Raw genomic sequence first — 24,269 nt, forward strand, 5'->3', positions numbered from 1 at the left:
TCAGCTTCACAACTCAATCCAACACAGGGTCACAGTGTTGCCTAGTAACAATGGCACACAACTGACCTTATCTATGTGGTCATAAAAATGTATGAAGACCCCCTTTCCCCCGCACCTCTATATTTATTTATCTCCCCGTCTCAGAGCACAATCACCAGCACACAGCCAGAGGGCAAGCATACTCTGCACTCTCTTACCCCGGCCCGAGCAGCAGCGGGGTGGGTGTTTCTGCCTGGAAGCGCCCGTCTTTCATTATAGAAGGGTATCTGAACCAGAAAACAGCCACACAACACATACAGCACTGGTGGGTGGGAGATAGTGGAGATGCAGATCGCATGCCATGAAACAGATAGATAGCTGTAGCACAGAGGGACAGAGTGAATCACAACAGATATTCAATAATATCTCGCAAGCTGAATAATATAGTAAAAGCAGCTACCACATAATTATTTCCTTTGCTTTCCTCCCTTTAGGACAACAACAATAGAACAGACATTAAAACTCTCCCGCAAGAACAATACATTTTTACAATACCGTATGTAACTTTTTTCCAAAGAGCTTTAGAGAAGAATAAATCAAACTGAACTAATTTGCCATGGAACATAGACCTACAGATAGTCAAACAAATCTGGTAAGTCAATCTGATCACTCGCTCTCTTGGCCATAAAACCAAGTATAATGCCTCTGATTGTCTACTGTATGTGACTTTGGAGATATGAACTTATCCGGGGAGCTCTTTGGAGTTACTCTTTCTTCCCCAGGTGATCCTGTACTGTAAACACCATGCCACGAAAACTGCTCTGCTCAGCCACCAGCCACCAGCCTCCCGTCCTGCTGCTACCATGGGAACATCTGTGTTGAGCTGCTGTGCGCATCTGGCGGGCACCATGCTAACACAGATGGTGTGTGTGTGTGTGTGTGTGTGTGTGTGTGTGTGTGTGTGTGTGTGTGTGTGTGTGTGTGTGTGTGTGTGTGTGTGTGTGTGTGTGTGTGTGTGTGTGTGTGTGTGTGTGTGTGTGTGTGTGTGTGTGTGTGTGTAATACTGCTGCAAAAGATGGGTAAGGGTAGTGATCCTGACTCCTACAGGGACTGCTGTGCTGCTATATCCTACTACGTATCATATGTGTCCCCAATAATCCCCATTTTAAGGGCAACGATGGAAAAATGTGATTCGTATCTCTTTGCAACAAGTATGAAGCATCACAGACTTTCTGACCTCCACAATAATCTGAAGCAGAGTAGGTAGGCTAAGAATCTCCACACAAACATTGCTATTGCCTGTCCAATAAAAAGGCGCAGGCAGGGTGAGGGTAGAAAATTAGATTTGCAGCAGAAACATGTGGCCAGGTCATTACGCTTCTTCCCCTTTAATCCCAGCTTGTCCAGCTCTTTCCTGGCTGTAATTACACAGTATCCAATGTCACATGGAAATGCCAACAGATGCACAGCGTCTAAAACGAGCATTATGTACTTAGAGATGTCCCAGTCATTAGGCCTGTTGTACAAGGCATGCTGATTGCACCATTGTTGTGCTCTGAATAAGGCAATGGGGTGAGGTGGACGGACAGAAGGACAGGCAAGCATAACAGGTGGACAATTCTAGGGCCATTGTGTGAAGCCAATTCAGAGGATGCTGTCAACTGTGGCCATAATGACCAGTGACCACAAGAGTGAAAGACACCAATAATGCCTAGTTATTACACAATTACTACAGCTAATACTGTATTATACAATCATGATGTGTGCAATCAAATGATCATAGTATGAACCAAAAAGATTCTCAGCATATGTTTACAGTGTACCTGACTTTGATTTAATCTAGAAATATATGTATATATAAACTCTAGAATTTGACATATATTCATTGTAAAGATTGGGAGATGGCTACTCTGAAGGTGATTGGGTGGAGCTGTGGGTGTATTGTGATGATGAAAGAGGTGGAGGGGGCAGGGGCTGATATGAAGGAAGAGCTGTTTTTCTTTCTCTGTGTGGTCATCTCTCCGGTCTCTCATCAGACATAGTGATCAGATCTCTGTGAGGATTAGGAATTGATGTTCCTCTGATGAAGCTTTGCACAGCACTGTGAGGCTGTTTACTCCCATAATCGGACTAATTTGCTCACCAGTATGTCACAGTGCCTCCAGTTTACATGGGAGCAAGGTAATTGACAGGATTGCCCTCTTCTGGTCATTGGTGGACAGCAATAAGGTAGTGAGGGGATTCGATTAATGCCCCCGGCACGCCCTGGGTGAACTAAATGTGATATAGCTTTTGTTATATTTGACTTTTCGTGGCAGATTAGCATAACAAAACAAAAGTGAGCACATGGAGTAATAAGTAAGATTCTGTGTTTTCACATGCAAAAGTGATTGCTTTCGATAAAAACGCGTTCTGCCTTCCCAATGAAAACTAGTATGAAAATGCTAACATATATTTTATGGAAAAGAGATGCACCATGCTGCATTGTTGACAATTTGACAGAGCGGCACAGATTACCGGTCTGTTTTCGCAGAGCGCACCTCCCACACCGGCTTCGCCCTGTCACAAGATGGGCCATAGCTCGGTTCAACCTGAGGCAGCTTAATCAAATCCCCTCAATGTGTGCAAGGAAGAATTTAAAGCTCTCTTTGTTCTGATTGTCTCAGTTCTCATGATGGACAACAGGCCCATTGAGGCTCTGCAAAAAGACACACACAGTCAAAATTATAAATGACCATAAGGGTGCTATGAATTTATGATAATAATGTCTTTCCAGGAACCTAAGAAGGATAGAATGCAGACCAAGAAAACACAAGACCAATTCCAGCAGAGCCGGAGGCAGAACCAATTCAATTAAATTCTAAAAAAATATCATAAAATTTTTCCAGGCAAATTATCCAAAGGATAATTACTGAACTATTATGTTTTCAAACAAACATTGTTTTCATACCACAGCCATTTTGCTTTCTTATCCCTACTCACATGACCCCATACTTAAAGTGACAGGTATAATTTTGGCCAATCAACAGAATTTCAACCTGGCATACAAATCATGGCATGGATCTACAAATATTTCATTTAAACATGTCAAATGTAACCTTTCTTTCTGTTTAATTTCATTCCACATTTAATGTGGAGATGTTACAACTGAATGTTGACTTGCAGACTGCCTGGAATACATTTCTTGACTTAAAAGGCAGAGGCCAAAGGAAAGCTTTGATGCTAACATTGTGTACATGTTATTTACAGGAACATCAGGTGTTGTGTAAATGGTGATATCCATAGTAAGCACCATTTGATTATGTCACGTGAGCACATAGGCCCTACAGTGCATGCAGCTGTATTGCTATGGAGCAGATTGGTAAATGCTTTTCCCAGGCTGTAGGCTGTGGAACTTCATTGAGGACATGTGAGACTGGAACTGTCTTAGCCCAAGTGTAACTCATTGGGGCTGTGGGGGGAGACAATGCCTGTCTCTGTGCTGCTCTAAGAGAATGAAGTGTGTGATGTAGTGTGTCATATTGATCCCTCTGACAACTACGGTCTCCCTCCCGCCACTTGTGGTGACAGAGACAGACTGGACGGTTTGCTGGTCATCCACCACATTGGTCAAGTGAGTGAGACAGGGCCTAAAGGGAATCCACCTTAATGACACTTTGCAGCAGATGATTGGGTAATTTTTATGCAATCATGTGGATCAGTAGTTGTTGCCTGCGGTAGGACGAGGAGGGAAAGGGTCAATCCAGAACATAATGTAAATAGGACAAGAACACCTCTCTGTGCACTTGGGTCATTCTGTTTCACCTTTGAAAAATACTAAATAATTTCCATATAATTCTAACATTTACAATATAAGCCTATTTATTTTGTATCTTACAAACAAAATGTCCTCAATGAAAAAAACGTTATTATTTTTCCTCCAGCTAAAGACTAGTCATACAGCACATAAATCACTTTTAAAGGTGCAATGCTGCTGTTTTTATCTCAATGTCATTTCTGGGTAACCATTAAGTACTGTGATTGTTTTCAATTAAAATGGACAAAAAGCAAAAATGTTGCTGCAACTGTCTGGGAGTGGCCTTTGCCAGGTCCTTAACCACCGGATGTTCCGGTTTTTCAGGGGAAATGGAAAGAGAGCCTATGATGTGACTTCCGCTTTTGGAAGTTAACCTCTACGTATTCGGTGTCCCCCCGCGGGACGGTTGAGCTAACGTAGGCTAATGTGATTAGCATGAGGTTGTAAGTAACAAGAACATTTCCCAGGACATAGACATATCTGGACAGAAAGATTTTTGTTAATCTAACTTGACTGTCCAATTTACAGTAGCTATTACAGTGAATAAATACCATTCTATGATGAGAGTGCACAATTATAACTTGAAAATGTATTAATAAACCGATTAGGCACATGTAGGCAGTCTTGGTACAACATTTTGAACCGAAATACAATGGTTCATTCGATCAGTCTAAAGGTTTGCACATACACTGCTGCCATCTAGTGGCTAAAATCTCAATTGTGCCTGGGCTGGAATAATACATTATGGCCTTTCTCTTGCATTTCAAAGATGATGGTACAAAAATACTTTAAAAATGCATGTTTTTTCTTTGTATTATCTTTTACCAGATCTAACGTGTTATATTCTCCTACATTCATTTTACATTTCCACAAACTTCAAAATGTTTCCTTTCAAATTGTATCAAGAATATGCATATCCTTGCTTCAGGTCCTGAGCTACAGGTAGCTAGATTTGGGTATGTGATTTTAGGCAAAATTGGGGGGAAAAAGGGTCTTCTCCTCAACACCAGTATGTAGGGGAACTAGTTTCATGCATTTCTTTTACGCCTGCTATGTTAGGTTAGTCTGGGAGTGATCTGAGTGGGGAGGGGAAAACAGAAAAATAGCTGTTATTGGTAGAGAGGTTTGGAACTCTCTTCCTTACTAGTCTATTAGCTAATTTAATGCATGGTGATGTCACTCTATCCCACCAAAACCACTATTTTTCAAACAGCTCTTACACTAAAATGGCATTATTATCATGTTCACAATTTTACAGTATTATTCCAATCTCATAATGTTGAAATATATACAAATCACAGAAAGAAATCATGTTTTTGACGGCTCTGGGCCTTTAAAGGGAGATTGGTTGACTGACAACAAATTGTTGCTACAAAAATCTGAATCTATTTTGTTTGGAACAAAACATAGATTTCTTAAGGCTGACAAGATAAAGGTAAACTGTGCAGGCAAGGAGATTGGATCTAAAACAAGTGTAACTTCTCTTGGTGTGTCCCTAGATCAATCCCTTTCTGGAGACCTGATTGCTGCTAAAATTATTTTGAAAATGGCGAACAAATTGACATTTTTATATTGTAACACTAGATATTTTAACATTAAAGTTAAGAAACTGCTTGTCTCTAGCTTGATTCAGTGTCATTTTGATTATGCCTGCTCTGCTTGGTATAGTGGGCTATCAAAAAAACTGAAAATGAGAATGCAGGTCATGCAAAATAATGTAATCAGTTATATACTGAATGTCCCCCCTAGGACCCAGTTAGGGGTACAGGAGATCTGAGAGGTGGGCTTGTTGCCTTTGGAGTCCAGAGTGGACCAACTTAAACTGAATCATATGTTTTTCATCTGAAATGATCGTGCCCCAGGAAAACCACATTGATATGGTCTATAATCAATACAGTTACAATACCAGAGCTAGTGTTGTCTTGTAAAATCCCCAAAGTAAAGAGTTCTGCCCCCTACTGCTGGTCAGGTGTATTTATTTGAAGGATCGGTATGATTTTTAAAAATGTAACCTTTATTTAACTAGGCAAGTTAGTTAATTAAGAACAAATTAGTATTTACAATGACGGCCTACCCTTAACCCGGACAATGTTGGGCCAAGTGTGCGTCGCCCTGTGGGACTCCCAATCAAGGTTGGATGTGATACAGCCTGGAATCGACTCCTCTAGCCCTTAGATGTAGAGCCTTAGACCACTGCACCACTTGGGAGTCCTGATGTGTAATTAATAGATTGTTTTAATGTGAAATTAATATGGATGATTTTTAGGGTTAGGGAAAGTGCAGTGAATCGAGGCACTTTTTAAGATGTCAATATAAATGAATGTATTTTGTGGTTGTATGTGTGGTATGTGGTATTGTTTTTACCATCGAGGACCACTTTGTAAATAAGCATATTAATTAATAATTTCAAGTGATATCGTCTGGGTCCACATTGTACATTTTGTTGTATATGTTGTCTGTTTCCCAAAATAAAATAAAGTAAATTAAATTCAAAGGCTGATAGAGGCCTCTAGTGGCTAAAAGGCAGTTTTAGCATGGGCAGGGCCTCCAGCATGCTTCCACCATTTTAAAGTAGTCTAAGTAGTTATCTAGGTGGGGATGCCTATGGGTTGTAGACTCAGTGGCGCTGCCCGTGGTGTCACAGACGCTATAATGGCACATATATAAAAATAAGTGCTCTATCTATCTCTATGGTGCGCCCCACAGGCGCCCTTCAAGCAAATCGTCGTTGACCAACAAAAAAACTCGTCACATCCGCGATATGGATTTCAGGAAGTAATCTAAAATAATAAAGTGGTGAACAACATTCAGAGAGAGGAGTAAACTTCTAAATGACAAGTGTCTAAATGTAAAGCCGGAGTTGTTTCTTATGTGTTTCTTTAGCGACGTTGTCGGAACATCACGTTCACCATGATTACCGCACTGGAGGTTTCATGTTGGCCAAACTGAAAACTAAGGAGCAAACTTTGAACAAGGAGCTGAACTTTTGACTTGCCCTAAATATTATTTTCCATGGCTTACCATAAAGGTTATATTCCTTTTAGGGCATTATTTATCATGCTCTGTTTTGGAATGGCAAAATCTCTCTATACCATTCCACTTAAAATATTTATAGGGACGTTGAACTCTTCTTTGGATTTGGATTTAACTCCTCTGAAACTAATACAAGCCTCGGGAAATGGACTGTCTCTGGCATCTGATCCAGCTGGAATAGTGAACTTTTTGGACATGGTCACTAACTTACAAGGCGACTCTGGCAGAGGTTACTACATGGAGATGACACTGGGTACCCCTGGTCAAAAGGTATATGAGAATATGACCTATTGTTGTTTTTAAGTTTTCAATGTGGAATACATTTCTTGACCTCTTTGGTATCACAGTCCAAATGTTTTCAAATGAAGGAGATATGCATACACACACTACCGGTCAAACGTTTTAGAACACCTACTCATTCAAGGGTTTTTCTTTATTTTTACTATTTTCTACATTGTAGAATAATAGTGAAGACATCAAAACTATGAAATAACACATATGGAATCATGTAGCAACCCATTTTTTTTTTTTAAACAAATCAAAATATTTTGGAGATTCTTCAAATAGCCACCCTTTACCTTGATGACAGCTTTGCACGCTCTTGGCATTTAAAAAAAAAAACTTTATTTTACTAGGCAAGTCGGTTAAGAACAAATTATTTTCAATGATGGCCTAGGAACAGTGGGTTAACTGCCTTGTTCAGGGGCAGAACAACAGATTTGTTTTACCTTGTCAGCTCGGGGCTTCGATCTAGCAACCTTTCGGTTACTAGTCCAGCACTCTAACCACTAGGCAGAGAGAGAGGCGAGGGATGGGGGGAGGGAGGGATGAGGCGAGGGGGAGGTGAGGTGAGGAGAGAAGAGGCGAGGTGACGAGAGAAGAGGCGAGGTGAGAAGAGGTGAGGTGAGGAGAGGAGAGAAGAGAAGAGGCGAGGAGAGAAGAGGTGAGGTAAGGTGAGGAGAGAAGAGGTGAGGTAAGGTGAGGAGAGAAGAGGTGAGGTAAGGTGAGGAGAGAAGAGGTGAGGTAAGGTGAGGAGAGAAGAGGTAAGGTGAGGAGAGGAGGTGAGGAGAGGAGAGGAGAGGAGAGAAGAGGCGAGGTGAGAAGAGGAGAGAAGAGGTGAGGTGAGGAGAGGAGAGGAGAGGAGAGGAGAGGAGAGGAGAGGAGAGGAGAGGAGAGGCGAGGCGAGGCGAGAAGAGGCGGGGAGGGGAGAGAAGAGGCGAGGTGGGGAGGGGAGGGGAGAGGAGAGGAGAGGAGAGCCGAGGTAGGGAGGGGAGAGGAGAGGCGAGGTAGGGAGGAGAGAGGAGAGGTAGGGAGAGGAGAGAGGAGAGGTAGGGAGGGGAGAGGAGAGGCGAGGTAAGGAGGGGATAGGAGAGGCGAGGTAAGGAGGGGATAGGAGAGGCGAGGTAGGGAGGGGAGAAGAGGCGAGGTAGGGAGAGGAGAGGCGAGGTAGGGAGGGGGAGAGGAGGCGAGGTAGGGAGGGGAGAGGAGAGGCGGGGAGGAGAGGCGAGGTAGGGAGGGGAGAGGAGAGGCGGGGAGGAGGGAGGGGAGAAGAGGTGAGCATAGGGAGAAGAGAAGAGGTAGGGAGAAGAGAAGAGGAGAGGAGAGGCGAGCATAGGGAGGAGAGGAGAGAAGAGAAGAGGTAGGGAGAAGAAGGGGTAGGGAGAGAAGAGGTAGGGAGAGGAGAGAAGGGGTAGGGAGGAGAAGAGGTAGGGAGGGGAGAGAAGAGGAGGAGGGAAGGTAGGGAGGGGAGAGGAGGCGAGGAAGGAAGAGGGTAGGGCAGGGCAGGGAGGAGAGGGGAGAGAAGTGGGGAGGTGAGGAGAGGGGAGAGAAGAGGGGAGGGAAGGTAGGGAGAGAAGAGGGAAGGTAGGGAGGGGAGAGAACAGAAGAGGGAAGGTGTGAGAAGAGAAGAGGGTAGGGAAGGGAGAGGAGGGGTGGGAAAAGAGAAGAGGGAATGTGGGGAGGGGAGAGAAGAGGGACGGTGGGGGGGAGAAGAGTGAAGGTGTGAGAAGAGGGGAGAGGAGGAATAGGGTAGGGAAGGTCAAGAAGAGGGAAGGTAGGGAGAGAAGAGGAGTGGGAAGGTTGAGAAGAGGGAAGGTAGGGAGAGAAGAGGAGTGGGAAGGTAGGGAGAGAACAGAATAGGGAATGTGTGAGAAGAGAAGAGGGGAGGTAGGGAGAGAAGAAAAGAGGGTAGGTGGGGAGAGACGGGAAGAGGGATGGTTTGGAGGGGAGGGAACAGAAGAGGGGAGAGGAGGAAGAGGGTAGGGAAGAGGGAAAGTAGGGAGTGGAGTGAAGGGCGGGGGGTAGGGAGAGAGAGAGAAGAGGGAAGAGAAGGTTTAAGGAGAGAAGGGGAAGGTCGGGGGGGAGAGAAAAGAAGAGGGAAGGAGGGGGGGGGAAGAGGGAAGGTAGAGAAGGAAGAGGGGAGAAGAGAAGGTAGAGAGAGAGAGAAGAGGGTAGGTAGGGAGGAAGAGGGGGTGGAGGGAGGGAGAAGAGGAGGGGAGGTGGGGGAAGAGGGAAGGAAGAGAAGAGGGGAGGTAGGAAGAGAAGAGGTAAGGTGTGGTGGGGAGGGAACAGAAGAGGGGATGGAAGGAAGAGGGGAGGTGGGGGGGGGAAGAGGGAAGGAGAGAGAGGAGAGAGAAGAGGGTAGGTGGGGGGAGGAACAGAAGGGGGATGGAAGAAGAGGAGACGTGGGGGGGAAGAGGGGAAGAGAAGAGAGGGGAGGTAGGAAGAGAAGAGGTAAGGTGTGGAGGGGAGGGAACAGAAGAGGGGATGGAAGGAAGAGGGGAGGTGGGGGGGGAAGAGGGAAGGTAGAGAGGAGAGAGAAGAGGGGAGGTAGGAAGAGAAGAGGTAAGGTGTGGAGGGGAGGGAACAGAAGAGGGGATGGAAGGAAGAGGGGAGGTGGGGGGGGAAGAGGGAAGGTAGAGAGGAGAGAGAATAGGGTAGGTAGGGGGAGGAACGGGGTAGAGAGAAGAGGAGAGGTAGGAAGAGAAGAGGGGAGGTAGGAAGAGAAGAGGTAAGGTGTGGAGGGGAGGGAACAGAAGAGGGGAGGGAAGGTCAAGAAGAGGGAAGGTAGGAAGAGGAGTGGGAAGGTAGGGAGGGGAGAGAACAGAATAGGGAAGGTGTGAAGAGAAGAGGGGAGGTGTGGAGAGGAGGAAGAGGGTAGGGACAGTTGAGAAGAGGGAAGGTAGGGAGAGAAGTGGGAAAGTGTGGAGGGGAGAGAAGAGGGAAGGGTAGGTGGGGAGAGAAGAGGGATGGTTTGGAGGGGAGGGAATAGGAGAGGAGGAAGAGGGTAGGGAAGAGGGAAAGTAGGGAGAGAAGAGGAGTGGGAAGGGAGGGAAGAGAAGAGGGAAAGTAGGGAGGGGAGAGAACAGAATAGGGAAGGTGTGAGAAGAGGAGAGGAGAGAAGAGAAGAGGGGAGGGATGGTGTGGAGGGGAGAGAAGAGGGGAGAGGAGGAAGAGGGTAGGGGAGAGGAGGAAGAGGGTAGGGGAGAGGAGGAAGAGGGTAGGGGGGAGAGGAGGAAGAGGGTAGGGGAGGGGTGGGAAAAGAGAAGAGGGGAAAGTAGAGAGTGGAGTAAAGGGAGGAGGGTAGGGAGGAGAGAGAAGAGGGAAGAGAAGGTTTGAGGAGGGGAGAGAAGAGGGAAGGTCGGGAGGGGAGAGAACAGAATAGGGAATGTGTGAGAAGAGATGAGGGGAGGCAGGGAGGGGAGAGAAGAGGGTAGGTGGGAAGAGAAGAAGGATGGTTTGGAGGGGAGGGAACAGAAGAGGGGAGAGGAGGAAGAGGGTAGGGAAGGTTGAGAAGAGGGAAGGTAAGGAGAGAAGAGTAGTGGGAAGGTATGGAGGGGATAGAAGAGGGTAGGTAGGGAGAGGAGGGTGGAGGTAAGGAGAGGAGAGAACAGAATAGGGAAGGTGTGAGAAGAGAAGAGGGGAGGCAGGGAGGGGAGAGAAGAGAAGAGGGATGATGTGGAGGGGAGAGAAGAGAAGAGGTAGGGAGAGGGGAGGTAAGGAGGGGAGAGAAGAGGGATGATGTGGAGGGGAGAGAAGAGAAGAGGTAGGGAGAGGGGAGGTGAAGAGGGGATGCAGGGAAGGGAGAGAAGAGGGATGGTGTGGAGGGGAGGGAACAGAAGAGGGGAGGAAGAGGGTAGGGAAGGAAGAGAGGGTAGGGAAGGAAGAGGAGTGGGAAGGTAGGGAGGGGAGAGAACAGAATTAGGGAAGGTGTGAGAAGAGAAGAGGGTAGGGGAGGCAGGGAGGGGAGAGAAGAGGGTAGGTAGGTAGGTAGGTAGGTAGGTAGGTAGGTAGGTAGGTAGGTAGGTAGGTAGGTAGGTAGGGAGAGAAAATTGTAGGGTAGGGAGGGGAGAGAAGATGGTAGGGAGGGGAGAGAGAATGTGGTGGGGAGAGAAAGAGAGAACAAGGGGAGGGGGCACAATAACACCAAACCTCAAACAGTTCTATCTACAGTATGATGCAATTAGAGGCCTGATGTTAAACAAGGCGTTATTCAAATGAACCACTAATTGCCACATCTGTTAGCCCCGTCGCAGCAAGGCTGAGGTGTTGGCTGGAGTGCGTCACATCTGGTAATTGGTACAAACAGGTAGCAGATGTACGTCCCCTCCACTGAGCCTCTGCTAATTAGCCAGGAAAGGCTCAACCACAGGCGACTAGGCCGCCGTGCTGGCTCGGGGATGGGGAAGAGGAGGGATTTGCCTGGCAGTGGCCCAGCCAGGCTAGGGGAGTACGGAAGAGGATTGAGAGGGTAGGAGGTACAAGGAAATGCCCCTAGTTTTCCCCAACAGACTGCGTCAGGATGGTCTGTCCGGTTTGGGCCCAACGTGAGTGGCGTGGTGCCATCGGTGTGGTGGCAGTAGGGTTTCAGATGTCAGAGCCACGGTGGTGGGACTTCGGCCAGTCCAACTAGGAAACACAGATAGGGACGCAACATCGAGCTTTGAGGAAGTACAGTGCCTTCAGAAAGTATTCACACCCCTTGACTTTTTCCACATGCATCCTGTTTGCAATAAGGCACTAAAGTAAAACTGCAAGAAATGTGGCCAAAAAATGAACTATGTCCTGAATAAAAAGCGTTATGTTTGGGGCAAGTCCAACACAATACTGAGTACAACTGTTCATATTTTCAAGCATGGTGGTGGCTTTTTTTTTGTTTGATGAAAAGAAACTAAGCACAGGCAAAATCCTAGAGGAAAACATGGTTCAGCCTGCTTTCCAACACTGTGAGACAAATTCACCTTTCAACAATATTCTAAAACATAAGGCCAAATATACACTGGAGTTGCTTACCAAGATGACATTGAATGTTCCTGAGTGACCTAGTTACAGTTTTGACAGATCTTGGAAGAATTTTAAAAAATAATAATACGAATATTGTAAAATCCAGGTGGGCAAAGCGCTTACAGACTTACCCAAAAAGACTCACAGCTGTAATAACTACCAAAGGTGATACTAACATGTATTGATTGACTCGGGGATGTGAATAGTTATGTAAATGAGATATTTCTGTATTTCATTGTCAATACATCTGCAAGAATGTCTAAAAACATTATGCGGTATTGTGTGTAGATGAGCGAGATTCATTTTTATTTAGTCCATTTTGACACATTTGTAACACAACAAAATGTGAAATAAGTCCAGGTGTATGAATACTTTCTGAAGGCACTGTACATCCTACTAGGGTTTTTGTTTACCGTATATTGTGAGGAATAGCTAGGCCTATTTACTCAGTGTTTGTCCGTCATCAGTACTTCCTGCTCATCTGTTGTTGTTTTGCAGAATACTCTTGAGCAGCCTATTTATTGAGAGCAGAATGCTTCATTTGTTCTGTCTGGGTGTCAAGTAAGGTCTTCACTGTAAAATCTCTGAATTAGTCGCTTCTTATTCTTAGCTTTGATGAAGCCCATGCTTTAGTTGGATGGAAACAAATATCCAGAAAATCATGTTTTCCTCAGGCTGCTTTAGGGAATAAACAGGAAATAGAATGTCACACCAGCAGACCGCATTCCTGTGTGTTTCCTGTGTGTTTCCTGTGTGTTTCCTGTGAGTTACCTCTCCTCCATCAATCCAAAGTGCCTTAAAGGCTGGGTATGCAGCCTAACATGATTTGAGGTTATGTTTAAATGGCAAAGAAACCGTGGGGGGCCTGTTTATTATGGCCTCTTTAATGATGAGGAATGTTAAGTAACGACTCTTCTGCGCCGGTCACCGAGGTGACAGAAGTCGGTTATCTCATTAGTTCCGCCTCGTTGAATTGATGCCTGAGACAACATAATCTCAACTGCTGCTTTGCTGGCTCATGCTCCGCTCCTGCTCGCACACAGTCGACAAATACCAGGTTGGAGGGACATTTAGACTCTGGAGCAATGGGTGGACGTTTTTCCCAATGACTACCAGACCAGAGAGCTTTTTTTCTAATCCTCAGACGTCAGAAGCATATTAGTAAATACCCTGTTCAGCTCAAAGCACGATTACTGACTGAGTCATTTTGTGTGCTTATTGCGTGTATTAAGATGAATGGGGTTGAGTTGTTCTGTGTGCTTAACCCAGATGGTTGAATGATTGATAAAGTACTCACTACTCTTTTGTTTTCCAGCTGAATATCCTGGTTGATACGGGAAGCAGTAACTTTGCAGTGGCTGCAGCAGCACATCCCTTCATCACACACTTCTTCAACACAGCACTGTAAGTCGTCAGGCTCTCATATTTACTCTGTGGAATAGCTCTTTCTATAAGGTCAATAAGAAGCCTACGTTATCTACACATTCTATTTGGTGGCCCCAATAATATTAGAAAATGCCTTAATTAAATAATCAGTGTTTCACATCAATCTCATAATTTATACTACAATCTGATCGTGTTGATTTTTGTTTAGAATTCGCTCAGGCATGTGTTTGATAAGATTTCCTTTGTCTAAGAGTACTGGTGACTCTCCCTGTCCCTCCCTGTGTTCAGTTCCAGTACCTACCAGTCCACTGGCAGGGGCGTGGCCGTCAAGTACACCCAGGGCAACTGGGAGGGCGAGCTGGGCACCGACCACGTCCGCATCCCCAGCATCCCCGGCACCCCCACCATCAACATCGCCACCATTCTCTCCTCCAACGGATTCTTCCTCCCGGGGGTCAACTGGCAGGGCATCCTGGGCCTGGCCTACCCCCTGCTGGCTCAGGTAAAGGGGTTGGGCTTGGTGCACCCTGGGACTCTGGATATGAAGGAAGGGGTTCCATGCCTTTCGCCATGTCTGTTTGATTTGGCACAGTGGTGTACGTAAGCGTGGCGGGGCATGAAGAGCTGCTGAATGTTATCAAAGAGCAAATCAAGGTTCACACACATGATATTGTTCAAAATCTCATCATCACATAGACCCATGGGGTGTGGTGGCTGAGGCTATTCTGAACTGACACAATGTATGCCTTATGCAGATTGAGGTCAACCATTTTAAATCATTAACATGCAAGAACGTACGGTGACCACTCTGTACTGCAGTTCTCAGCTTTTGTTCAGATGATTTGCAGAATGTTTGTCAAACATCACATACACCATGTGAAGTCAAGGTATATGGGGGGGGGTCCTGTTTAGTCACAGTGATAACTGATAAGACTTTATGCTGTCATTCTCTGTGCTTACAGCTTCACTATTGACCAATAGGACAGCCAAAACATTACACTGTTTTATACTAAGTTAATGACCAGTGTTTTGTGTTTGTCTTCTGTTTCTCAGCCTGACTCCTCAGTGGAGCCCTTCTTTAACTCCGTGGTACGACAGACAGGCATCCCAGATGTGTTCTCCCTCCAGATGTGCGGAGCTGGGTTGTCAGACAGCACCACTGCCGACCCCGCGGGGGGAAGTCTTGTGAGTAGTCAGGAGGAGAAAGCTAAAGGCTATGTATGGAAGGAGTGAAAGCTGGGGGGGAGACTTATAAAGGCTGGTTGTTGTACTGCAAAAGAGGATGATTATTGAGGCTGTTAATCTCACGTACGCTAGGCAGACACTTGGCATAATATTGCTCCCGACGCCCAGACCAGATAAACCTTTCAAGGGCGGATGAGACTGAGCGGCATTTTTAGAAACATGATCGCTAGCAAGTCTCTGCGCCTCTCAATGAGTTTCCCCATTGGATGCCCAATCTAGTTAGTGAGTGGCTAATTAAGCTAAGAGAGCCCCCTGCCGAGAGCAGGGCTGTCGGTGTTATAGGAGCGGTCGAGCCGACCACGTGAGCCTCTGAGAGGGGCAGATGGGAGAGATGGTGGGGTGTAATCACTGTCTGCAATGCCATACCAAACTGTGCCAAGGCATTCCATTGTAGTTTATTATAGTATTCAGGCAATCATTGTCATCAGTCATTTGTACGGTGAATGAAAACCCAGTTTTGTTTCAGGTCATGGGAGGGGTTGAACCAACATTGTATTCGGGGTCCATGTGGTACACCCCTATAAAGGAAGAGTGGTACTATCAGGTGGAAGTATTAAAGCTGGAGGTTGGGGACCAGAATCTAAACCTGGACTGCAAAGAGGTATGAGACAGACTGGCCCCATGTTGTTTTCTAAATGTTTCAATCGACACAACACGTCAGGAACAAAGACTAACCTTGGCCCTAAGCCCAAGGCTGTTTCTAGTCAGCATTCTTGGTGGATTAGCCTGTAGTGCAGGTTTGGAAAGAGGAAATAAAGCAACAGTTAATAAAGACAACAATATGCTAATCCTGTTTCTGAAGCCTTCCAGGAATCAAGGTGGACATTTCAGATTTTTGTTTGATCAAGATCTTCTGAAAGGAAACCATGTAACTGAAGAGGAAAAATAAAATCTGCCTCCCTGTTTCTTTATACATCTTCTCTTTCTCCTTCTCCCAGTACAACCAGGATAAAGCCATAGTGGACAGTGGAACCACTCTTCTGCGGCTGCCTGTGAATGTGTTCAATGCTGTGGTGGAGGCCATCTCAAAAACATCTCTGGTATGTCAGCCTCTGTGCTCATGATCAAATGACTAAGGACTTCTAGGATAACCTGGTTGTCTGAGGACACTGCAACTTATTTCCTTTTCATACAGTATGACCATGGCCTGTATTTTTCCACCCCAATATGGCCAACTTTGTTCTGGTCTACAGATCTGAGAGAAAATGTGTAGTCATCTATGTAAAAGTACACTTTTTTTTCACAACTAGTTTTGTTGGAGTCTTAATCCATCGCTGTCTTTCTATGGTCCAGATCCAGGACTTCACCTCAGGGTTCTGGGGTGGCACTAAACTGGCCTGCTGGTTGAAGGGAGAGACACCGTGGAGGTTCTTCCCCAAACTGTCCATCTACCTGAGAGCCACCAACAACAGCCAGTCCTTCAAAATCTCCATCCTCCCTCAGGTGACAACAAACGTCCCCCATGTTGCCCCCGTGTGTTTTGTTGTTTTCTTACGCCAACCAACATCCGTCATCTTGTTATGAGCTTTAGATCTGATTGCTGACAGCTCTTTGATTGACATTAGTGTGTCTGTGTGGCTCCTCCCTGCAGCTGTATATCCAGCCAATCACAGACGTGGACGGTAGGCTGGACTGCTTCCGCTTCGGCATCTCGTCGTCAGCCAACGGCCTGGTGATTGGAGCAACCGTCATGGAGGGCTTCTACGTCGTCTTCGACCGGGCTGAGAAGAGGGTGGGCTTCGCTGTCAGCAGATGTGCAGGTGAGGGCTGGAGACACTTAAGGGCATAAAGGATATTATTGGGTCTTGCATAAAGCCTTGGACTTCCAATACAATATGGTTATGGCTCAAGCATCAGAAAGCCTTGGACTTCCAATACAATATGGTTATGGCTCTAGCATCAGAAAGCCTTGGACTTCCAATACAATATGGTTATGGCTCTAGCATCAGAAAGCCTTGGACTTCCAATACAATATGGTTATGGCTCTAGCATCAGAAAGCCTTGGACTTCCAATACAATATGGTTATGGCTCTAGCATCAGAAAATGTATTTTTTTGGGGCTATTAAATGTTTATCTGCTTGGTCAAGTGTCCTTCGTATCCAAAATATCGCATTCCTCAATACGTCAGTCATTATAACCCCAAACCCTCCCTCGCTCTAGTGAACGGTGGGCTAGCCGTGTCAGAGATCTTGGGGCCCTTCTCATCTGCAGACGTGGCATCTGACTGTGCTGCTGGAGGGCTGCAGAAGGAGCCCCTTCTCTGGGTCATCTCCTATGCCCTGATGGCCGTCTGTGCTGTGGTACTCCTCATCCTGCTCCTCCTCCTGTCCTGTCGTCACCGAGACCAGTCCGGCGAGATCACTGATGAGTCCTCGCTGGTCCGCCACCGCATCAAGTGACTGAGGCGGGCCTCGGGTGACACGACAAGCGGCCACCGGCAGTCCCAGTTCTACTGAGGCTGGGAAAGGGGAGGGGTTGGGGCTTCACTGACCAATAGGACTGTTCTCTGGACATATCATGGGGGGAAAAAACCTAACCCGTTTGACCAGTGAACACTTGTCTTAGCTTAGATGTTACCAGTTCTTTGCACTCCAGTTTTACATCAACCTCTGATTAATTTAGACATGTTATAAGACTGAAGGTTGGGTAGCAGAAAGGAATCATGCTATCCTTATGCCAGCCCAGTTCCTCATTGCACATATTACCTGCTGATTCTCCACTGCCTACAACATGGTCGTGAAGCACACTGCTCTCAGCTGAGAGACAAGGTCCCAAGAACTCTTAAACAGTCAGGTTTCTTGACTTCTTCGAAGCCTCAACTCAAAATAGGATATTGTAAATTATGCTTTGTTGAATGTTCCCCACAGGTATCAATACCATTATTTCATGTCAACTTCTGTGATAAAAGGAGGAATGTTTCGTAGCAGTTTCTTATTTTCATTCACAAAGCACAACCAGGAGTTCAGACATTATGTTGGGGTAAGAAAGTCACTTAGGTTGATATCATACTTCCCTTCTCGTTTACAATGTCCTCATATGGGAACTAGCATGGTTTGTAACATTTTTAATTGCACTGATCAAAAGTGTCAAAAAATATGAAGATCAATATCACTGCATCTGTATGAGTGAGAATGAAGCAATCGATAGGATTTTGTAACCGACATTGATGATGTACGTTTACTGCTATACATATTTGAAATGTCAATGTGATTGTATAATATTATTTTAAAAACTTTCCCTTGGTAGACACATACAGAAAACTGATTTGTAAGAGCACATGTTTCTATGCTAATTAATATTCTAAATTGTACACCCAAAGTTACCCATGATTTCAAAAGTGGAGATAAATTGTCTTAAGATGTACTGTATTTTTCTATCAAAAGTTAAAGAAGATATTTTGCAAAGGTGTTGATATGAAACTGTTGTGCATGATCATGTTTGTTTAAAATGTGTTTTAACTGTATATCAGTGCCAAAGTTGTGTGAGCGTACCAAGTAATTAGGCGTCCCTCTAAAGCGGGAAGGTGGAATAAACGAGTCAGGAGTAGGTTTTTCTGATTGAACACGGTTCTCTATTGAGGGTATTTTGTCAACAAAAACATTCTAACATAAGCAATGAAAAATCCTCCAAGGAAAAAAACACACATCTTCTTCTCCAGATGAAACAAGAACACAATAGGATAATCTTTAAACTACAACAAACATAAATCACGGGTTTGTCACCATCTTCGTGGTTCATTCAGCACAGCTTCTCTCTCTCGGTGGCCATCTTCCAGAGATAGTTTTCCCTCCTCTCTGCTGGTTCCATTCTCTCTTTTATAGGGGAAGGAGAGTATCTCATTAGTACCGTCAGCTGTGCTTAATTGACTCTGGTTACCTTGTCTCCCATGCTTTGTTGGGCTACTATCCATGAGCCCAGCCTGCCCTCTAGTGGTTCTTCCACATACCTTCCCCCCCAGGACCGAACCGGAGGGTCGGGCGCCAGACGCACCGTCTTGGTCGCGTCGGGACAGCGTGTCTGCATTCCCGTTCCTCGATCCGGCCCTGTGGATGACATGGAAAGAGAACGGTTGTAAAGACAAAAACCATCTGGCTATTCTGTTGTTATTGTTTCTTTTACCAGCCATCCACGTGAGGGGCGCATGGTCAGTAACTAATGCAAACCTCCGACCCAGTAGGTAGTACCGGAGATAATCGAGGGCCCACTTGATGGCTAAGGCCTCTTTCTCTACGGTCGCATACCTCTGTTCCCGATCGCTGAGTTTCCTACTAATGAAGAGAATCGGCTTCTCTGCTTCACCTTCACCCTGAGCTAGTACGGCTCCGAGCCCTGTATCCGAGGCGTCGACCTGCACAATGAACTCTTGTGAGAAGTCCGGAGCCTGTAGAACGGGATCGGAACACAGGCCATCTTTTAACAATTGAAAGGCCTCTTCCGTCTCTTCTTTCCACTCTACCTGGTTTGGCAGGTTTTTCCTGATGAGGTTTGTGAGGGGGTTGGCAATGGTTGCATATCCCGGGATAAAACGGCGATAATATCCTGTTATCCCTAAGAAGGCCCGAACGTCTCGCTTGGTCCGGGGTCGAGGCCAGTCACGAATTGCCCTGGTCTTCTCTGCCTGCGGGCGTATTTTCCCATTCCCCACGGTATACCCCAGGTATTCCGCTTCGGACAGGCCCAGGCAGCATTTATTTGGATTGGCTGTCAACCCTGTGGCTTCCAAACTCACGAGCACCGCCCGTAATCGCAGGAGGTGACTATCCCAGTCCTCGCTGTGGATGACCACATCGTCTATGTACGCCGCTGCATACTCTTGATGGGGCCGTAGAATGGCATCCATGAGGCGTTGGAAGGTTGCAGCAGCTCCGTGCAGTCCGAAGGGCATCCTCACATACTGGAAAAGCCCCTCTGGGGTGGCGAAGGCAGTCTTTGGGCGATCCTCCGGAGCCACCGGCACTTGCCAATATCCCTTCGTCAAATCCAGGGTAGTGATGAACTTGGCCTTTCCTAAGCGCTCCAAGAGTTCATCCACGGGGCATGGGGTACGCATCGAATGTAGAGATGGCATTCACGCCCTAAAGTCGTTGCAGAGTCTCATACTACCATCGGCTTTGGGGACCAGGACTATGGGACTGGACCACTCGCTCGTCGAGGGCTCGATCACGCCCATCCTCAACATCTCCCTCACCTCTTTCTTAGCGATGACTCGGCGAGCCTCAGGAATCCTGTAAGGGCGGATATGCACTTTCTTGCCGGGTTCAGTGTGGATATGGTGGAACAGGACATCTGTTTGTCCTGGGAATGGAGAGAATATTCGACCAAAGTTCATAATCAGCTTGTCTAGCTGTCTTGACTGCTCCGGTAGGAGAGTTTGGCCACGGCGCACCTCTGGTAGAGACTTTTTTTTTTCTTTGCCCTCCAGGGCCATCAAAGCCACCTCCTCCTCTCGTCCATGGTACGTCTTCAGCAGGTTTATGTGATAGAGTTGGACCTTCTTCCTCCTGTCAGGTTGCTTGATGAGGTAATTGACCGGTGAGACCCTTTTCATTACCTCGTAGGGCCACCTCCACTGCGCCAGCAAGCGATGTTCGGCCGTGGGCACAAGCACCATCACTTTCTCTCCCACGGTGAACTCACGGGGGGGGTCGCAGATTTATCATAGGCCCGGCTTTGGGCCTTCTCCATATGCTCCTTGACTATGGGCCACACTGCTGACAGGCGGTCTCTCATCAGGGTAACATGTTCTATTGTAGATCGAAAGGGGCATGGTTGCGTCTCCCAGGTCTCCTTGGCTAAGTCGAGGATTCCTCGACAGGGTCTGCCATAGAGCAATTCAAACGGAGAGAATCCAGTGGATGCCTGGGGTACTTCTCGCAGGGCAAACATTAAGTGTGGGAGAAGCATGTCCCAGTTTTTCCCGTCTCGGGACACCACTCTTCTCAACATGCTTTTAATTGTTTTGTTCAAGCGTTCACACAACCCATCTGTTTGAGGGTGGAATATGCTTGTACGTATCTGTTGAACCTGATATAACCGACACAAGTCCTTCATCAACCGGGACATGAACGGGGTTCCTTGATCGGTTAAGATAGTCTTGGGAAGGCCCACACGAGAGAACATCAGGAATAACTCCTTGGCAATTCCCTTTGACGACATGTTACGTAGGGGTATGGCCTCCGGGAACTTGGTAGCATAATCTATAACCACTAGGATGTACTCGTGTCCTCTGGCGGATTTTGGGAGGGGTCCTACGAGGTCCATAGCTATGCGTTCAAAGGGAGTCTCTATGATGGGGAGAGGAATCAAAGGGTTACGTAGGTGTGGCCGTGGGGCTGTACGTTGACATTGATTACACGTCTTACAATACCTGGCCACATCTCTGGTGACACGGGGCCAATAGAATCTCTGCATGATTCTGTCAATCGTCTTGTCTCGTGCCAGGTGTCCTCCTAGGACGTGGGAATGGGCTAACTGTAGAACTGTATCCCTGTATGGTCTAGGCACCATTAGTAATTCCTGGTTTTCCCCCCTTCGTCGTACGACCCAGTATAAGAGACCCCGCCTGATTGCATAGTAAGGAAGAGGGGGCTCACCTGATCCGTCGACGTTCCTTCCGTCGATCACCTTCACCTTCCTCATGGCCTCCCTTAGGTCTGGGTCTCTATGCTGCGAGGTGCCGAACTGTCCCTTTAATTCCTGGGGCAGGTCAACCTCAGTAGAGGGATGTGGAGGTTGTTCCACATCCCCATCAGGGGAGACCGAGGAGAATCCCTTCCAGGTTCCCTCCTCGGATGGAGCTTCAAATATATCCCTTAGTGCCTGGTTGCTCCTTTCTTCCTGCGTTGTGTATAACCCTTCACAGGTGTCTTCATCGGTGGTTTCCTGGAATATCTGTCGTAAACGTTGGGTCGCTATTTCTTCCTCTGCTGTAGAGGACGCGGCTACGTCTCCTTGTAGTACTACTACCTCGGGCTTGGAGATTCTCTTCTTTCCTGTCCCCCTTCTTCCCGTGCATAACGTCATCTGCCGAAGCTCCTTATATAGGGGACAGTCTCTCCCGATCAATAATGGCACCTTCAGCTGGGGCACTTTCCCTGCCCTGACTGTACACCTTCCTTTTGGAGTGAGAATAGGCAGATTCACAGTGGGGTAATAGTGGGTGTCTCCATGGATACAGGATACGGCTACTTTGTCTGGTAGCAGTGTGGCGGAGGTCACCATCCGCTCCTCTACTAACGTAACCATACTTCCCGAGTCGAGAATAGCTACCACATTTTGTCCTTCAACTCGCACCGGAATCTCTGAGGCTGGGGCTATCTCTGCTAACCAACAGTGTTGATCCTGCCCCCTCAAAACGGGATGTGTGGGGATAGGCAGTGACGACTCCGTGACCATGGGCTCATCCTTGCTAGGACATTGTGGGGCATAATGGTTGGGAGACTGACACTTATAACACCGACCCGGCTGTGTGGTGGCTGACTTCTCCCACCTCCGGGGGGGGCTTGGACGTTTCGGTGGCGGGCGCGCCGGGGTGAGTCGTGGTACGGGATTGGAAGACTCCTTCCGTTCCTCCTTGTCACTTTTTAACAACTCCCCTGTAGACCGATATGTTTCCACCGCCTGGGCTATGTCGTCGGCTGACAACGGGTTGGCTTGCCCCACAACCCTTTTTAAGTCACTGGGTAATTCTCTCAATATCTTGTCCACTACGAGAGTCTCTATCACATGTCCTACTCCCTTTCCAGGTTCTAGCCACTGTTTCATCAGTCGTATTAAGGCGAAGATCTGGGCACGGACGGGTTGATCAGCTGTATAGGTCCATTGATGGAACTTTACAGCCCTATCTCTGGCAGTCAGCTGGTACCGGGACAGGATCTCGGTTTTTAGTCGCCCATAGTCCGCAGCTTCGCGGGAATCCAGGTCAAAATAGGCTTCCTGAGCCACCCCGGTCAAAAGAGGAGCTAATGCGCTAGCCCATTCTGTAACTAACTGTAGGTTCTTCTCGTCGACTCAGCTGTTGTTGCAGGAGTTCTATGGTTGTCTGCTGTGCCATGATCAATTGTTGTAGTAGGGCGTTATCCATTGTTCTTGAATGGTTCCTCCGGGTCTTCTGGAAGAATATTAATTTACTCACTTATCCTTGTGTCACTCGTCCACCTAATCCCCGCATCCTCCACCAATGTGAGCGTACCAAGTAATTAGGCGTCACTCTAAAGCGGGAAGGTGGAATAAACGAGTCAGGAGTAGGTTTTTCTGATTGAACACGGTTCTCTATTGAGGGTATTTTGTCAACAAAAACATTCTAACATAAGCAATGAAAAATCCTCCAAGGAAAAAAACACACATCTTCTTCTCCAGATGAAACAAGAACACAATAGGATAATCTTTAAACTACAACAAACATAAATCACGGGTTTGTCACCATCTTCGTGGTTCATTCAGCACAGCTTCTCTCTCTCGGTGGCCATCTTCCAGAGATAGTTTTCCCTCCTCTCTGCTGGTTCCATTCTCTCTTTTATAGGGGAAGGAGAGTATCTCATTAGTACCGTCAGCTGTGCTTAATTGACTCTGGTTACCTTGTCTCCCATGCTTTGTTGGGCTACTATCCATGAGCCCAGCCTGCCCTCTAGTGGTCCTTCCACAGTTGTGATTGTATATAATTACATTGACCAGATTAAAGTAAAGGCTCTCTCATTCCAGTGTGATAATAGGCCCGGCCTCTATTCCAACAGCCTTCAACCTGGATAAACAATCCACTTGACTAGTATGACTAAAGAAAGAGTTACACAAGTAGAGGGCACCATGATGCAGGTTCACTTTCTCTAATCTTGAGCTCAAGAGGAACTACCAAGAACACAAGCACCATCTGGTGGTCAAAGTGGTACATACACGTAATGACTTTCCAAACTGAACGGTATATATATATTACACGAAACAGTATCAGGATGTAGAAGTAGTCATTTAATGAATACATACAAATGAGCACAAATATTGAATTTGTTGTTTATAACATCGGAATTTCTGATGACACTGTATGTACAAACATCTCTTCCTGGCTTTTCTATTCAGAAAAAAACTATGTTTCCACCATTTCATTCTGATTGTCTACCAGTGATTTCTCAGTTTATCTTTATTTCTGAAAAACCAAACACACCATAGTTACAACTTCCTATTATTAAAAAGTGTATGCATGTAAATCACAACAATGGATTCAATGGTTTCATAGATCCAGCCTAGGAAGAAGGCAACGTTTCCATAGATGCCTGGTTTGTTCCTCGGCACAGACATCTCCACAGCTTGTGTCCCCTACCAGCCACCATACTGAGGCCTATAACAGCAAAGGACCTTGTGAAGATTCTGGAGGTAACAGGCACAAAAGTATCTATATCCACAGTAAAAAAAAGAGTCCTATATCAACATAATCTGAAAGGCCACTCAGCAAGGAAGAAGCCACTTTTCCAAAACCACCATAAAAAAGCCAGACTACGGTTTGCAACTGCACATGGGGACAAAGATTGTACTTTTTGGAGAAATGTCCTCTGGTCT

The 24,269-nt window shown here is 46.4% G+C and overlaps 1 protein-coding gene across 1 annotated transcript; it reads left to right on the forward strand.

Moving 5' to 3' along the window:
* The first annotated feature begins 6,504 nt into the window (after positions 1-6,504).
* Positions 6,505-18,290, forward strand: LOC118402585 (beta-secretase 2-like). Its single transcript, XM_035800794.2, has 9 exons — positions 6,505-7,078; positions 13,407-13,495; positions 13,766-13,979; positions 14,531-14,662; positions 15,189-15,323; positions 15,661-15,762; positions 16,016-16,165; positions 16,314-16,482; positions 16,884-18,290. The coding sequence occupies exons 1-9, from the start codon at positions 6,788-6,790 to the stop codon at positions 17,120-17,122; spliced, it is 1,521 nt and encodes a 506-aa protein (XP_035656687.1). The 5' UTR covers positions 6,505-6,787; the 3' UTR covers positions 17,123-18,290.
* The last annotated feature ends 5,979 nt before the right edge of the window (positions 18,291-24,269 follow it).

Source organism: Oncorhynchus keta, chromosome 1, assembly GCF_023373465.1.
Source record: "Oncorhynchus keta strain PuntledgeMale-10-30-2019 chromosome 1, Oket_V2, whole genome shotgun sequence".
NCBI lineage: Eukaryota > Metazoa > Chordata > Actinopteri > Salmoniformes > Salmonidae > Oncorhynchus > Oncorhynchus keta.